This window comes from Crocodylus porosus, unplaced genomic scaffold (genome assembly GCF_001723895.1).
Source record: "Crocodylus porosus isolate Cpor-Errol unplaced genomic scaffold, CroPor_comp1, whole genome shotgun sequence".
In the NCBI taxonomy this organism is placed as follows: domain Eukaryota; kingdom Metazoa; phylum Chordata; order Crocodylia; family Crocodylidae; genus Crocodylus; species Crocodylus porosus.
The window spans coordinates 56,096,759-56,113,497 of record NW_017728931.1 but is presented as its reverse complement, the minus strand read 5'-3'; the positions used below and the strand labels follow the sequence as shown (position 1 = coordinate 56,113,497).

Here is a 16,739-nt window from a genome sequence, read left to right as displayed (position 1 = left end):
TAAATAGCATAACAGAATTAGAGAAATCAGTTAAACATTTTATTCCTTTCTTTATATAACAGTCTTTATATACTAGTATAATAGGTTAGAAATCTTCAGTTGTAAAGAAAATAAAATTATTTTTCATGTTGGAAGAAACCTTCTATTATATTCTAATTTTTCTGGAATGTATACCTATAGCTAAGATGCTCAAAAAGCCCCTGGTGGAAGAGCTGTATCGTGCTTTACTTAAAGTGCTATAAGTTAGAGCATGAGCAAACCGAACAGACATTCATTGTTCAAATCAGTGGGGGCTCAGAGCCTGCCGACAGTGGCCACTGGGGGCACTCCCACACACCTCCCAGGAAGCTGCTGGAGTAGCCCCTTTCTTCAGTTGCAGGCCCACTTGCCCTGCAAGCTGGCAACTGTCAGCAGTGGCTGGAGGAAGAGAGACTTTAGACCCCTCTCCCCACAGCCCTCCCACCTGGGCTGCGCATTGGAATGGCCCGAGAGTGGCAGCTGTAGAGAGAGACCCCAGGGGCCCTTCCACTGCAGCCTTCCCCCACCCTTACCACCAAGCAGCAGTGGCCTGGGCATCTGTGGGGAGAGAGACTCCAGAGCTCTTCCCCCACAACCCACCCCCGTCAAGCTGTAGTGCACTACAGGGTCAGGGCAGCTGCGAAGACTGCCCCCCACCTTTGTTCTCAACCCTCCCCCACTCTCTAACCAGGTTGCACACTGGGTTGGAATCAGAGGATGTTACTGATTAGGGTCACTGACACTGGAAAAGGCAGAGCCAAGTCAGGCTCAGGCACAGCAAATGAGCTCTTCCCAAGGCTAGAGCACAGCCCTGCATAATGGTACTTGGGATGGCAGAGATCATGCTCTAAGTTAACTCATGATGGGATCTGAAAAGACATTCAATAAAGTTCTCCAATAAAAAGTGTTTTAGATTAGTACACAATCATCAAGGGTTAACTTAGAGTGCAAGCCACCATTTTTAAAGTGCTCTAAGAACCATGAAAATTTGTTCAATTATAGCTTTAAAGCACTTTCTGCCTGCTTAATGTGCATTATGTGTAATGTCTGTTACCTAGCCTATATAGTATGTACCCTGAAAGTTCAAAAGTAGTCTATAGGCACCCAGACAAATAGAGCTGCAGGAGCGTGGAAAATTAAAAACATTTTTAAAAAAATTCTCTTTAAACAAACAACTTGTGAACCTGACAATTTTAGGAAAAGTTCAGTTAAAAGTCAAACACTCAAAATGTGCAATGAATTTCTAAGATGAACTCCAAAAATCAACACAACAGAGTCCTACTTAAAAATCTACCCAAAAGGAAATGATGAAAGATTCAGAATTGTTTTATGAAATTTAAATGTTCTGCAGACTCTGAAAAGAAAAGCCCAGATGTAACTCATGTGAAGTTTATATATGGCATATTTTTCAGTATGCATCTACAATACTATGGCTTAGTATTGTATAAAATGCTATGATATAGTATGACTTGGGAACAGGGATGTTGCTTAACTGGGTTACCACCCCAGTCCTATCTTATACCAAATGCTTCTAAAAAAACAGTTAATATATGTGGGATAATCTCTCCTTACATTGGCACTTATTCTAGGCTAAACCTGAAGCATGAAGCATTTAACATGCAAGATAAGTGACTGGCAATTAGAGAAGCTAATTAACAGTAGTCTGATTTTCAGAATAAAGGGTTTTAGGAAGAAAATAAAAAAGTGGAATGAAAGAATAACCCACTGACACTTTCACTAGAATGACAACTCATCTTTATCCATTATTCTAGCTTTTTTTTTTTTACTGAGTTAGCTGTATTCAAGCAGGCAGCATTTATGGTAAATGGATGTCAAGGACTCAGTAAATTACATTAGAAAATGTGGAACCTTATTTTACCTAGTCTTATTCCTGATGTTGTAACTTCTCAAAATGATGATGGAATTATTCTCGCTAATGCCAGGTGCTACAGAATTAATTTCTGTTTATCCATAGAACGTATTGTGCCTTAAGCATGTTCAACAGAGGGAGTCTCTGAGAATGGATTCAACCCACAAATCCAAGCCAGTCCTTAACCTTTTTGTTGGAACAATCATTTTAGCATCTGGTTGTAACAGTATTTTCTTATGTTGTGGACAGATGTTTTGCAGGAAGGAAACTGTCACCACCAAAAATCATTCAACAGAACAAACTGAACATCTTCGATTTTACTTAAAATCACTAGCAACTTGGGTCAGATTAGAACCACTGACCTAGAAAAGATTTTTGAACAAATTTCCAGTTCTGCAAGTTATCTAATCCCTCCCAGTAAAATTTCTGCAATAATGAAAATATTTGTTATATTTTATGAACTATTTCCTAAGTTTATTTTTCTAATAAAAATTACCTTGAGCATGGCCATGTTCAATTCATCTTTACATCTAACAAGTTGCACAGTTGTGATGCTTTGTTCCTGTTTTTGTGAATTCAGTTCAGCATTAACTGACAAATGAAATTTGTAAAAGCAAAAGGTGATAATTAAATTACAAGTGAAGCTTCAAATGACACAGGAGTACAATTAAGCAAATTACTCTCAATAATATAAAGAGTGTATTCTCTTTTCCTTTTCACTCAATATCTAATAAGTAATCAACAATTTTCATATTAATTCAATATGAATCAATTTTCATATTTATTCTATTACCATGTCAAATTTTTTGCATTTCATACCAATGAGTTGCACTTATAGGTCTCTAAGTCTGGAGGTTCACATATATCTTAAGAGAAGAAGTGTTAAATGCAACTGATGGATTTAAATACCTTATCTCATCCTAGAGAATGGACATTAATGATGCTCAATGCTGACTGTATTTTTTATGACAGACTTAAGTTCTAATGAAGAGGGACTTGAGCCAATTGTAAGCAACAGAAATTGATGGGGGGGATGGAAATAGGCAAGATTAAACCCTCCCTCATGTAAAGAACCACTCCTGTGATGAAAACAACAAGTCCATGTCAACAAGGGAAATTCGGAATACTACATATATTTAAAAAACAAACTGAGGAAAACAACCCAGGAACAAATACACATCTGACTTTGTCCATGCTATTGTTCATGTAAGTAACCCCTTCTTTATATTAATCTATATAAAGATTATCCACATAATCTATATAATCTCTATATTCATTTATATAGTGTTGTCTTTGAGCCACAAGTTGTTTTTTGTGTTTAGAAAGGCTCTAACAAATTTTGAGGACTACCACAACACACATAATTAATAGAACCAATAACTGAAGCAACCTAAATACGTTGAAAAAAGTACAAGACTTATTGAGCATTATCAGGTACAGGTTTACTGTTGAGGTATTCAGAGAGAGCCAATCATTTCCCTAGATGGAAAAGGGACATCATTTAGATGAAAGTGATTGAGACATGTTAAAACGGTACAAAGCATTAAAAACCATAAGAAAAAGAAACAAAAATCATTACTAGAAGTATGAAAACATATAATAAAAACTAACTCGAATAAAATCAAAATATGAATTTTAATTTAAAGTTTGAAACCTAAATGTTTGAATTTTCTAAATTTAAAAAAATTAACCCATTTTCATTTTCAGCAGAAGGAAATATGTGTACTGTTTAAAATGTCAACATAATGCAGATACAGCTGTTAAAAGTGATAATAAACATGTACATATAACAAACTGAATGACAAATGGCGGGCAAACTTTTCACCTCTTATTCCTGAGTCTATGCTTCTGCCTGGCTTTTTAAAACTGGTATTATCTATAACATAGGTTGTTTTCATCACTTCTTCAGGAATACTATTTATTGTTGCAGAAAGACGAATGATGAAATGCATTTTGGCCAAAGTTAATTTATTCATGAGATCCTTGTTGCATATTGAAATCATGGCTGGAGGTAGGCTCCAATTGAAAATGTCTTCTAGCACCTACAGCAAAAGTAATAAATTGAATTAACATGAAATTACAAGGTATTTACATTTGAAAACAGAAATGCCATAACTCTATTTATAATGATGTCGGTGAAGATACAAACAGATACGACTAGAACAGAGTAATAAGATGGTAGCCACTTTGGAAAAATTGCTATTTCTTTTCCCTAACATAATGTGCCCCATGGAAGCATGTGCCAGGGCTTTGCAGGCCAGTTTCCAACTGGAGGAGAAATCAGTGAGTCTAGGTATACTCTACTAGGGACAAACATTTAAAAAGCCCAAGCCCAAGTTGATTCAATCTTTGCAGGTCAGTCTACTAAAAGTGAATACAAAAGTGAATGCTCTCCCCAGGACACCATGACAGGGGCTGCTGCCCCATCAGGGTCCTGCTCCCCTCACTGCTCCAGCAGTAGGCCAGACATCAGCCTGCATGCCCCCTTGAGGCAAAGGGGCCAGGGAGGCAGTTTACTGCCCCCTCCCTCCCCTTTCCTCCCAGTGAACCCCAGCCAGGGTCTGCCTAGCTGGGGGCAAGTGGCAGAGGCAGTGGCCAAGGCTGCCAAACCCCAGCTGTAGTCCCTTGGTGGGAGAGGGGATGGAGAGGGGAATAAATCCCCTCCCCGCTCCCTTCACCTCGGGGGCCACACCGGGTTGGCATCTGGCCACATCCCAGACAGCGACAGTAGGAAAGCTGAAGGCACAGCAAAGCCCTGTATACCAGGAACCAGGTGCTACCCCTACAGCTTCTCCGCTACCACTTCCCACCCAGTGGCTAGCTGCAGTTTGGCAGCACCTACCAGTATGGTCAGGGCAGCAGTGGGGAAGACATACAGGTAGCACCCGGTGCCTAGTACATGGCACCATGCTGTGTCGCCATCTCCAGGTAGGAGAAGAGCGAGCACGGCAGGCCCAGGTCAGTGCCTGGCAGCCTGTGAGATGCAGGTAGTAGCACTTACGACTGAGGCAGCAAATCTGCACTGTGTGTGCTGCTGCAAGGGCTGGGGCCAGCCCTGGCGCTGCTCTCCAGTGGGTAGAAGGAGCCACAGGGCAGGAGCTGCTCCCCCAGCTGCATGCTCAGCTCTTCCCCAGGCTAGTGCAGATACACTTGAGCCGCTTTTCTGGCTCCCTCTGCTTGGCGGGCTCACATCCAGGATGGAGCCACCACCGCCGCAATCCCTCTGCATGACCGCACCTGGGCTTGGCGCCATTTTGCTCCTTTCCCTCCTCCACAATCTGGCCTTTGCTTCTGGGCTGCCCCAAGTGAAACCCCAGCCCCAGTAGCTGGGAAGGCACAGCAGGATTGCCCCCTGGCTTGGAGGGAGGCTCTGGGGGTCCCAGACTGTGCTGAGCCACAAACAGGGGGGAAAAGCTAGACATACCCTGGCTGGGTTCCATGCCAATGGGCCAGGAGAGGGAGAAGGGAATTAAGCCCTCCTCCACCTGTGTTCACTTGAGGCTGCTGCCAGGGCTGGCCACACCCCCTGCCGCTCCAATGGCGGGGGAAGGGAATGCTTGACAAAGGCTGTTCCACCCTGGTCAGGCAGCCCCCAGCTGGGGTCCTCCAGGGCCAGAGGGGGAAAATAAACACCCCCCCTGCCCCCTTTGCCTCCGGCGGCCATTCTTGGCCACCTGGCCATGCTCTCACCCTTGCTCCAGCTAAAGAGCAGAGGGGCAGGGCCAGCTCTGGTCTCTGAAGCAGACAGCATAGCCCAGCCCAGGGCTGAAAAGCATGCTGGGATGCTGGGGGTCTCTGATTTATCTTAAACCAGGAAGGGGTCTGGGACAGACATTCCATAAACCGGTTTGGCCCAAATCAGTTAAGTCTGAGGCCTACATTCAACCAGGTTTATCTTAAACCAGTTTTGGTCATTTTGAAACTGGTTTATGTGCACTGACCTTCTGTCCTGTTACAGGTTTAAACCAGTTTCTATTACAGATTTAAACTAGTTTTAAACTGGTTTATGTGTAACTTATGTCCCTAGCCTTAGTGTTACTTTGTTATCACTACTATTACTATTATTAACACTGCATACAGAAGTCTTTTGAACAAAGGTGATCACAAATAACCTTTATTTCAGAACTCTCAACCCCAAATCTAAACTCCGCCCACAAAAAAGTCACCCTCCTTAGAAAGGTTAAGCCATGAAACAAACTTCTATTATTTGCACCATGTCTACCTCACCCCCCTCTTCAAGAGAAAGCCCCAAACCAAATCTGCAGCACAAAACTAATAATGGAATGTTCTTTCCACAGAATAGACAATAACTCCTCATTTGTAAATGATTCCTTTTCTATTATTCTTAATAATTATAATTTGTTAGCATTCCCCCTCACAAACTACAGCCCTCTGAAGTGAAGTAAGTATTACCATCCCTGATTCTCAGATAGGAAAATGGACACAGAAAAGTTGACAGAGAAAAGTGATGACTTGACTGCAGCAGAAGAATACCCATGGAATCACTGAGGGTCCCTTCTGAGATCTGCTTACTAACACTCTACAATGCTTATATACAGTTTAAAAAGCAATGTATAACAGCTCTGTCTGTTGACTCTGTTGACCTCATAATATAACATTTCTGCGCAATACATCAACACTAGGGATCAGCAGAAAATTGTCCAATAGAGAGGTGAATTCCTGATCTCATTTAAGTCAATGGCAAACTTCCATTGCCTTAAAAAGATGGGTGAAACCCTGGTTCCATTAAACACCTACTTCTCATCTCCAAAGAAAGAAAAACACACATACTTTTTGGGGGCAATTATATAGCCCTTTCTTCAAACAATCACACTGAACAGAAATAGTTTAATTAAAGTCACAAAACACTCTTCAAGTAATTTAATAGCCTCATACTAGATGAGTAACCTTAGAAGCAGGAAAGCTTAAATGGCTTCCAAAAATCATACACCACAGCATAGCAGACCCAAGAAAGGAGAGATCTTGAGCCAGTGTTTCAATTACCAACTGAAGATTGCACATGTACCTTCAAACTGACATAAAACATTTTTAAATAAGCTTTTTAAGGAAAGGAAACTAGCCAGTTAGAAATCTCACTTCTGTCTGCTACACTTTGATTATTACAAACAACACACAAACTAACTGTAAATCAATGAACTCATCGGGGGAAAATAGTTTTTTTCTCTCTCTTCTCAGTTTGTTTACAGTACATTTTTTATGATCAGTCTGCTTCATTATTTCTCCTGCACATTCAGTTAGTTATTTTCCCCTGTGATCTGTGTAGGTCTTTTATATAGCAGTAGGGAGACAAAGTAAAAAAAAAGTAGAAAATGAATCAACAGTTAGCATGCATCTTTCATTAACATTAGGCATGACTGTTCATTAAGTAGATTATAGATTTTGTGACCTTTCCTTTTTTTCCCCTCCCACAATGGATTTCAGCTGCCATTAAAAAATTTTGTGAAATAGTATTGAAAGGAATAACAAAACTAAAGGAAGTTCTCAGTAGCACAAGGAGATATATATACTAGAAATCAGATCTCATAATGGAACCTAAAGGGGTAGTCCTCTACTTTGGTCAACTCACAATTTTTTTATGTCACAATGAAAAAAAAGTGGGTGATTATGGCACTAATTAATTTCCTGCACAGTCTGTTGTGAAGTTTAATATTAAAGTGCTAGAGAATGTCCCTTATTATAATAATAAAGAAAAGTTTTTACAGTGAATATAACAGAAAATGCAAGGTCATATAGAAACTATACATTACAAAGTAAACTAAGCCCTACAGTTCCTGAAATGTCTAACTGATGCCATAAAGGTACATAGTCATGCTGTTTTAACATTTTAGCTCTGTGAACATATCAAGCTGCCCTGTGCACACTGCCTCCACCAGAAGAAGTGTAACAACATCTGCTCAGCTCTGTTACGTGAGAGTGTTAATAACTCCACCCTGACTAGGCTACCTGCAGTGTCAAGTGGGCATGGCTTCATTGCTGCTGGTTTAGGAGGCATAGGAGCATGGTATGCTTCAGAGACAAAGCTTTAGATGGGAAAGTGTTTTCTTACCTGTAAATTTACACTGGACAAGAGTGATTTTGATGGATCAAATTTCTGAAAGGCCTGTAATTAAACAAAATGTAACAATGAATATGTGAGCTTCTAATTAATGGAAAAGGGGGGAGAAGAAAACTGAAGTAGCATCTTAACACTTAAATGAGGCTTAAGTACATGTACAAGGCCTGTCCTGAATTGAGATGGTTTTCAGAATGAGCACAAAAAATACTGCTATATAGCAATGATTTTCTTTAAAAAATGTGGATGTGTTATGTTTGTACCCTCTAGAAAGTAACAGTGGTATCTTATGCTTGAAGGAAATGCAGTCTGTTAACCCATAACCCCATGGAGTTTGTGTGAAGGAGTTACTAGCACCCTTCTAAACTACTGCCTGGGACAGGCTTGTCCAACATATAGCCCACGGGCTGCCATGCGGCCCACCAAGCCATTTTATGTGGCCTGTGGCGGCACCGCCACTGCGGCGGAGCCAGTGCTGAGCATGGAGCCGCAGTGGAGCCGCTGCCACTGCGGACGAGCGCAGAGCCACGGAGAGCCGCTGCCACCGCGGCCGAGCGCAGAGCTGCTGCTGAGCACGGAGCCGCTGCCGCCATGGCCAAGCACAGAGCCGCTGCCAAGCGTGGAGCCACAGCGAGGTGAGGCGGGCAGGGCCGGCCTGTGGGCCCCAGCCAGCAGCGAGGGGAGAGGAGCTGGTTACCCCCACGGGGCCAGGCTTAGTGAGCCAGGAGCATGGCCGGGGAGCTGCAGCATGGCCCACACCCTGACTGCATGCATGGTGGACGGCGACACAAGGTAAGTTCCCATGTGGAGCTGGGGGTGCCTCAGGGCCAGGCCCAGGCTCCGGGGCACTCGGTTGCCAGAACCAGGCTGGCTGGGAGGCAGGAGGAGCCCGACCCAGAGGCACTCTATGTCCAGCTGCTTCCTTGGCGGTTCAGGTCCTGCTAACATAGCCTGCATGGCTGAGGATGGGGGTCTGCATGCTGCTGGAGCAGCCTGTGCAGTAAGGGGGTCCTAGGGGCCCACCCCCACAGCATGCAGCCTGTGCAACACATGCTAGTGTCATCTCAAGCCCACAGCCTCAGCAGATCTGAACAGCCCTACACTAGCTTATCTTTGAGATCTCTTCCATGTCTCTGCAGTATATGCCTACAATTTCTATTTAAATTAACCACAATGACCATGATCAAGTTAGTAAAGTGTCTCAAGGATAATCTAGTCAAGGGCTGTTCAGATCTGCTGAGGCTGTGGGCCCCAGATGACACCAGCATATGTTGCACAGGCTGCACAGTGTGGGGGTGGGCCCCTAGGACCCCCTCACTGCACGGGCTGCTCCAGCAGCATGCAGACCACCATCCTCAGCCATGCAAGCTATATTTGCAGGACATGGACCACTCCTCCCCACCCCCCAGGCCTTTCCCCCTTGTACAGAAGTGGGAGAGGTGGCTGCCCCGGACCATGCTTTATATATTAATTGCTTGTAGACCCCATGTAGACTGCGGGTGACATCCTGGCCCTTTGCGGGCCATATGTGGCCTGCACGTAGTCAGCTGGGCAGCCCTAATCTAGTCCAACCCCTGCACAGAAAAACGATGTCCTGTTCCTAAGCCATACCAAACATACATACTTTCTGAAAACCACAACTTCCCTAGGCACATTTCCAGACCCATTTCATTGTCGCTTCCTGCAACTTCACTGGTGTCAAAAGTCACATGACATCACTTCCTGATGTGACACTACTCACCTGATGTGAGGTCTTTGAATATGGCTTGCCAGCCCGCTAGATGATAAAAAGTTTGTGATCTGGCCCCACATTCAAAAAGGTTGGACACCCCTGGCCTAGGGTGTGGTACTACCTAGGACCAGGCGGGACTCTGCCAGCACCAGGATTGGGGTTGCCGTGGCAGGAGCATGGAGCTGGGAGGTGCAGAGCCATGCAGGTATGTGGGCTATGACTTCCTTCTGCAGGCCTCTACATTCCCATCCTGGGGGGGGAGGGAAGAGGGCTGCTCTGTGGGGCTGGAGTCAGGTCGAGAGTGGTGGAGGACTCTACCCCCACCTTCCACCCCAGGATGGTGGTCTGCAAAGGAAAGCCACAGCCCCTATGCCTCTTCACCTCCCAACTCCATGCTCCTGCTGCTGCAAAACACCTTTTCCAGCCCCCTCCCTGCTAACCAGAGCAGGGATAGAGCCCAAGTGTCCTGTCTTCTAGCCGCACCCCTGCTTGCCAGCCTTCTAGTGGTAAATCAGAACTGTGCAGACAAGAAACGGTATTAACCCTTAACATTAGACTGCTTATTATAACTTTAATACCACTTAACTTTCCACAGATTTAGTCTGGTCTAGGTGTAACATGTAATTTTACCCTTACTTTGCATCCTACTTAGTCCATTTCACTTTTTCTTTGCAATTACTCTCTTCCCACTATAGCTTGTATGCATTTTTCACATAGCAACCAGGGAAGAAAACACTTTAGAACAAGAGGACTGTTAAAGTACTACAAAACTTGCAGGGAACTCAGAGCCACTTTGGTATATAAAACTATTTTTTACTCATCTTTTGGGACTAACCAAATTGCAGATGAAAACAGTCCTTCTAAAGGGCTACAAGCTTTTCCTGTAGTACAACTGCAAAAAACTGTTGTATGCAAGAAAATATACTGTGTCTATATACAGTACATATACAGTGTATATAACACACACATAGATATAATATATATGGAAGCTCTGCAAGTGACTAACTTAAAAGAAAGTTAAAATTACAAATAAAATATTTCACAATCAGAAAACGACAAAATCAATTTTGTGCACACATTTTTCACTCTCCTCTGCTGGCTTTATAAAGAAGGGTGAAAACTGGGCACCGCAATGGAATTTTGACTTAAATACAATTAGGATTTCACTAAGAGTCTTACATTTTATGATCACATACTATTTTTCTATATCACATCTGCTGTACTCATTGCATAGGCTTCATGACACAAAGTAACTGAAGAAATGATTAAATATTCACCTTGGACTTTAGAAGATTTTTATATTCATAGATTGTAAGGCCAGAAGGGACCTTGGAAGATCATTGGGTCTAGCTCCCTGCACCAAGCAGGAAAGATAACTGGGGGTCAGGTGACCCCACCAAGGTAACTGTCTAGTCTGCTCTTGAAGATTTCCAGGGTAAGTGATTGCACCACCTCTGGAGGGAACTTATTCCACAGTCTGGACACCCTGACTGTAAAGAAGTTTTTCCTAATGTTGAGCTTGAATTGGTCTTCCAGGAGTTTGTGGCCATTACTCCCAGTTTTTCCCCTTGCGTGCCCCGGTCAATAGTTGCTCACTGAGCCCTTGGTGTACTCCCCTAGTGTAGTGGTAAGCTACAACCAGGTCGCCTCTCAGCCTTCTTTTCTTCAGGCTGAAGAGTCCCAAATCCCTCAGCCTTTCCCCTTATGGCTTGGTCTGATCATGTGGGTGGTTCTTCTTTGGACTCTCTCAAGCTTGTCCACGTCCATGTTAAAATGTGGTGCCCAGAACTAGATGCAGTAGTCCAGCTGTGGTCTCTTCAGTGCTGAGTAGAGCAGAAGAATCACCTCCTTGGTTTTGCTGGAGATGCATCAATTGATGCATGCCAGAGTATTATTTGTCGTACTGGCTACAGCATTACACTGACAGCTCATATCCATACTGTGGTCTGTTATTACCCCCAGGTCCATTTCATTCGTGGTGCTAGTCAGTTTGGTGCTGCCAAGCCTGCAGCTGTGTTGGGGGCAGCTCATCCTGAGGTGGAGCACTTGACATTTCTCAACGCTGAACTTCATCAGATTCCAATTTGCCCAACTTGCTAGCCTGTCTAGGTCCGCCTGTATCTGTAGTCTATCTTTACGTGTGACCATGCCTCCCCATAGCTTGGCGTTGTCCACAAACTTGGCCAGTGAACTTTTCATCCCCACATCCAAATTGTTACTAAAGATGTTGAGAAGTACTGAACTGAGCACTGACCCGTTCAGGACACCGCTGCCCACTTCGCCAGGATGACAGATCCGTTCGCTACAACCCTCTGGGTCCTATCCTGCAGCCAGTTTCTCACGCACCTGACTGTCTTGGAGTTAATCCCACAATCCTCCAATTTTCTTACAAAGACATTGTGGAATACTAGATCAAAGGCCTTTTGGAAGTCTAGATATACTGACCCTATTGAACATTTCTAGGCATACTGACCCTACTGATCATTTCTGACCCTATTGCACAGTAGTTCACTGCTACTGTGCAGGGGCATAGGTGGGCATGGTAATGCAGTGTCTTGTATAGACACACCCAATGTGGTGTACTAATTGATACTTTCTGTAGCAACAGTACACAAGGCAACAATGCAACCAGCATCATCACATCTAGCCATCTTTGACTCCTCAGCCTAAATGACCAAACAATGAGGTTTGCTGGAGCCAGCTTTTACCATGAACCTAGAGCAAAGCTCTCTCAACAACACAGTGAAATGACTTTACCGTTCTCCCTCTACAACCCACATGCAGAGAGGTAGTACAATGAAATATCTACATATTACATAATGTATTATAATATATTATGTATTACTTGTAAGTTATATACAAAGATATAAATATTCTCATTCAATGCCAGATATCTAAACTGCACACTGAAAGAGGCAAGGACCTTAGAAGCTTTTAGGAAGTATAAATGGCTATGCTGCATGTGAAAATTTTGGATCCTTTCAATTTTATGAAAGAGAACCAAATGCTATAGATTAGTAGCATAAAAAGGTATAGATCATTTAAATATATATATATTACCATATTTTTCCCCAAAGGTCTGCAGCCTGTAGGTAGTTTCCAGGGAGTTCTTTCTCCATGATTAAGCAGACTCAGTTCATTTAAGGCCTCCGTAAAAAATCCTGAATCTGTAAGTACTTTAAACTGTAAAGAATTAAGAGACTAAGTTTTAGAATTAGAGATTTTTCTAAGCTATTCCTTTTATTCACTTTAAAATATATTAAGTGGAACTGCCAGGTAGATTTGATCCTTTGAGAATGACAAAATTAATGAAGAATGTTTTCTGGTAGAGAGCAATCCTGTATGTCTTAGGGCCTTGTTACACATTGCAGTTTGAGCTGCTCAAATGTTGACCGATGTTAGTGCTAGCTCAACTTTGGAGCAGGCATATCTAAAGTATAAACTTCTTCTCTGACAGTCTCTAACCTACACAGCTGTGACTTGTCACTAGAAGGCTGTGTAGTGGGGGCTGGAGTCAAGCCCCTGTTCCAGACCCATGGCACCAGCCAAGGCAGCAAGGGACTTACTGGGATGGACACAGGATATCAGCCTGTTCCCAGTGCACTGGGGAAAAAAAGGGTCCAGAAGGGGAACACAGGAGACAGACAGGCCGCAGAGGCACGGGACCAGGTGCCCCAGGGAACATGTTCTGATTGGCTTGGAAGGCAGACCAGGCCATTTAAAGAACAGGCCAGATGGGGGCTCTCAGTTAAGAGAAACCAGCAAAAACTGGGAGCTGCATAGATTGGACAAAAAAGAAGATCTAGGCAGCCAAACCTGTGGGAGCCACCAAGGCCCAAATGAGCTCCGAAAGAGGATCCGAAGTGCCTTGGGAAAACATAAGTAAAGCAGACAGCAGGCAGTGTGGGTCTCTATGGCCACCCTAAAGACAAGGCAAAGAGGGAGACATTCCCCAAAACAGGCAGCAGAAACCAGTAGCGAGAGGGAGGATGGGACCCAATGAGAGTGGTGCCAAGGCAGGAGAAGGCAAGGGAGAGATTTGCCCAGTAAGCATGAGGAGAAGTGAATGAAGATGAAGGACTGATTTATGCAGCCTAACTAAATGGTGATACAGTACTCAAAGAAAAAGTGATTATTTTACGAAATTTGAATGAATTTGAGTCCGTGATTAAGGAATAAGCCATGATTTACTTTATCAGTGTGAATGAATTGCAGTTGAGAAGAGGTGCAGAGGAGACTGATTGGTGATTAGGAACAGCTGTACAGCCTTTACCTCACCACCCCCGAGGGAACTGATTTTGTAAAGCCTGAAGTATGGTGGAGGGGAAGGCCAGGGGAATAATAAATAAACTGATCTAAAGACTACTCAAATGAGTTTCTAAGTTTCATAAGGGAAAACATTCAGCAAGAGAAGCAGCGCCAGTGAGCAAAAGACTAAAAAATCCAGAGGAGTTCAGAGACTGGACCCTGATAGCATCCCCATTAGAGATGAACTAGGAATTTCCATCACAGGCCTAAGAGGAAAGGGGCAGGGTATAAGAGGAAAGAGGCAGGGTATAGGGGAAGTGAAGCCCTGTGATGGCTTAAAAATGGTATTTAAAGGTTTGCTTTTTTGGGAATTGGCTTATCTATATCTGTATCAGCAAATTGCTGGTCAAGAATGATGAGGGGGCAGCAGGGGGGGCAGAACCCTGTGTCCACCTCCTTCCTTCATCCAGGCCTGTTTACCCCATTCCCACCCGCCACTTGTTTTGGCTCTGCTCCCCCACTCCCTGGCTGCATCAGGTCTGGGCCGACTCCTTCCCTCCCCTCCCCTCCCCACCCCAGCATGTCAGCCCTGGGCCCGCTCCTCCCCCCTGCCATGTTGAGCCTGAGCCTGGGCCTGGGCCCGGGCCTGGGCCTGCTCTTCCCTTCCCCTCCCCTCCTTGTCAGGCCCAGGGCAGCTCCCCACCCCACTGCCACATGGTGTCTGTGCTCTTTCCACCTGCCGCCACCACCTCCAAGAAGTCGGGGGGGGGGGGGGGCAAGGCCAGCAGCACTGGCCTCACCCTCAGCTCTGTCCCCCCACCATCATGGCAGCACTCCAACACTGCCTCCTGTCCAGAATGCTCTTGGAGTGCTCTGATTGGTTATTTCAGACAACCAATCAGAGTGCAAATAAAGTGTTATGGACAAACAGACTAAGGGTTTTATAATATTATAGATAGATATCGCTATAGATATCTATCTATATGTGCATGCATTGAAATGGTTTAGGATGGGCAGGAGGGGTTAACTGATTTTTAAAAGCTTGGGTCTCACACACACAGTTACTTCAACCTTCAGAAGCAGCCAGCCTGTCTAACACAACAAAGCCAATGGATACACACACAGCCTGGGAAAGTGGGGGCATTTACCACACTGTTCCATGATATGAGATGCTGTGGCACCAACACACAAGGCCAGAGAGAGGGGCCTAAAATTCCTGTTTTGGGAAGGGTGTGCATGTGATGAGCTTGGAATGTGTGGACAAAACAGTGTGACGACCACAGAGAGACTGTGGGAGCACACCTCCCACACTCCTGGAAGGTCCCAAGTGGGGACCAGCAAGGAGAAAGCTGTTGAACCCCAAAGAGAAAATGGTTGGCCCAGGAAGGGCCACAGGAGCTGCTCACCAGCAGGAGGACACCTTGGCAATATCAGAGGAATGGTGGATGAGTCTTACATAGCCTCCAGCATGATTTAAAAGCATGTGCTGGCTGCATGTGCAGGGGCAGCCAGCTGCTTCTGGTTTGGCTGGAAGTGGCAAGCCAGCTTTAAAAGAAAGCTGGCAAACAGCTGTGAGGAGGGAAGCTGGGGAAGACCTTGGGAACCCTGGCGTGGTGCTTGTCCAGGAGTCAACTCTCCTGATTTCTCCTCCTAGCTATGTGCACTGTCTGATGCAGGGATAGTAGTCTGGTTTGGACTTCTGCCTCCAGTCCTGCAGTCCTCCTCTCCTGCTCTCTGGCTTCCCCCTAGCAGCTTTTTAACTCTCTTTTAACAATCATCACTGTCAGCTGACCCAGTCCATACAGGCAGGCTTGTAATCACCCTCTGCCTGCTTCCAACTGAGCTGCAGCCCTTCAAGGCATACAGTCTGCTACAGGGGCGTTCTTAACAATGGTGTGTTAAAAAGATATAATAAATAATGACAATTAATAACAATTACACTCATAAAGTACTCTAGCTCCACCAAGATGCATATAGAGATAAGTAATACTTGACAACAGCTCAACTATAAGATTTTCTTTTCCAGTTCATAGCACCATGAGACATACTGAGCAAAGTTAAATCAAATTAATTTAACAATAAAGTTATATAAAAGGGTTATTCAAAATATAACGCATTAGCCAGAGTATCTGTTTGATTACCTTGAGGATTCTTCCTTCAATACACTTAACTGGGTCCCGACAAATTTCAGAAACAAAGTATTGATACAACGTGAACAATGGCAAAACCTGGAGAAAAATTATAGGCCAAGTCATAAATGCCAAAAAGCATGCAAGTACAGAGATACAGGACTGCAAAATTGTGCATTACACAAAAACCAAACATATGATGCACAGCTGGTCATTTAGCTGCAGCAGTGGAGGGGATGAATTAAAGAGAAATCCTTAATAACTTATAATTTTTCCATATATGGACTCTAATTTTGGGGGGCTCATCTTAAATTTGAGTAAATGTGGTAATCCTTTAATTTCTAGAGCACTCTCTCTCATCTAACCCAGGGGTGTCAATTTCACCCTGTGCCCTGAGAGAATTGAGGCAGTAGGGCTCCCTGTGAGCCAGATCTGGGGGGCAAAAACCAGCTATGGGAGGACCTACAGAGACCAGTCGCTGTGTGGCTGCACTCTCACCAATGAAGCTGGATGAGTGGCTGTGGCAGGCAGAGAAAGTGGCCACGAGCTAAGAAGCAGTAGGACAAGTAGATTTTGTCAACATGGCCCTTGCTGTCCCCTCCTGTTGCCAACAATCATGTCCAAAGGGGCACTGGGCCCCAGATTCTGCAGTGGGCTCTGCCCCCTGCT

The 16,739-nt window shown here is 44.3% G+C and overlaps 1 protein-coding gene across 7 annotated transcripts in view; it reads right to left on the bottom strand.

The window, feature by feature from the left end:
• Nucleotides 1-16,739, bottom strand: part of CFAP54 (cilia and flagella associated protein 54) — a 221,250-nt gene that overhangs the window by 74,631 nt on the left and 129,880 nt on the right. For all 7 annotated transcript variants that reach the window (XM_019545081.1, XM_019545083.1, XM_019545088.1 and 4 more), the window contains 5 exons: nt 16,083-16,169; nt 12,754-12,876; nt 7,956-8,009; nt 3,714-3,930; nt 2,385-2,479 (listed from right to left, as the gene is read on the bottom strand). In XM_019545081.1, coding sequence (XP_019400626.1) covers nt 2,385-2,479; nt 3,714-3,930; nt 7,956-8,009; nt 12,754-12,876; nt 16,083-16,169 — 576 coding nt within the window. The remainder of the gene's footprint in view (nt 1-2,384; nt 2,480-3,713; nt 3,931-7,955; nt 8,010-12,753; nt 12,877-16,082; nt 16,170-16,739) is intronic.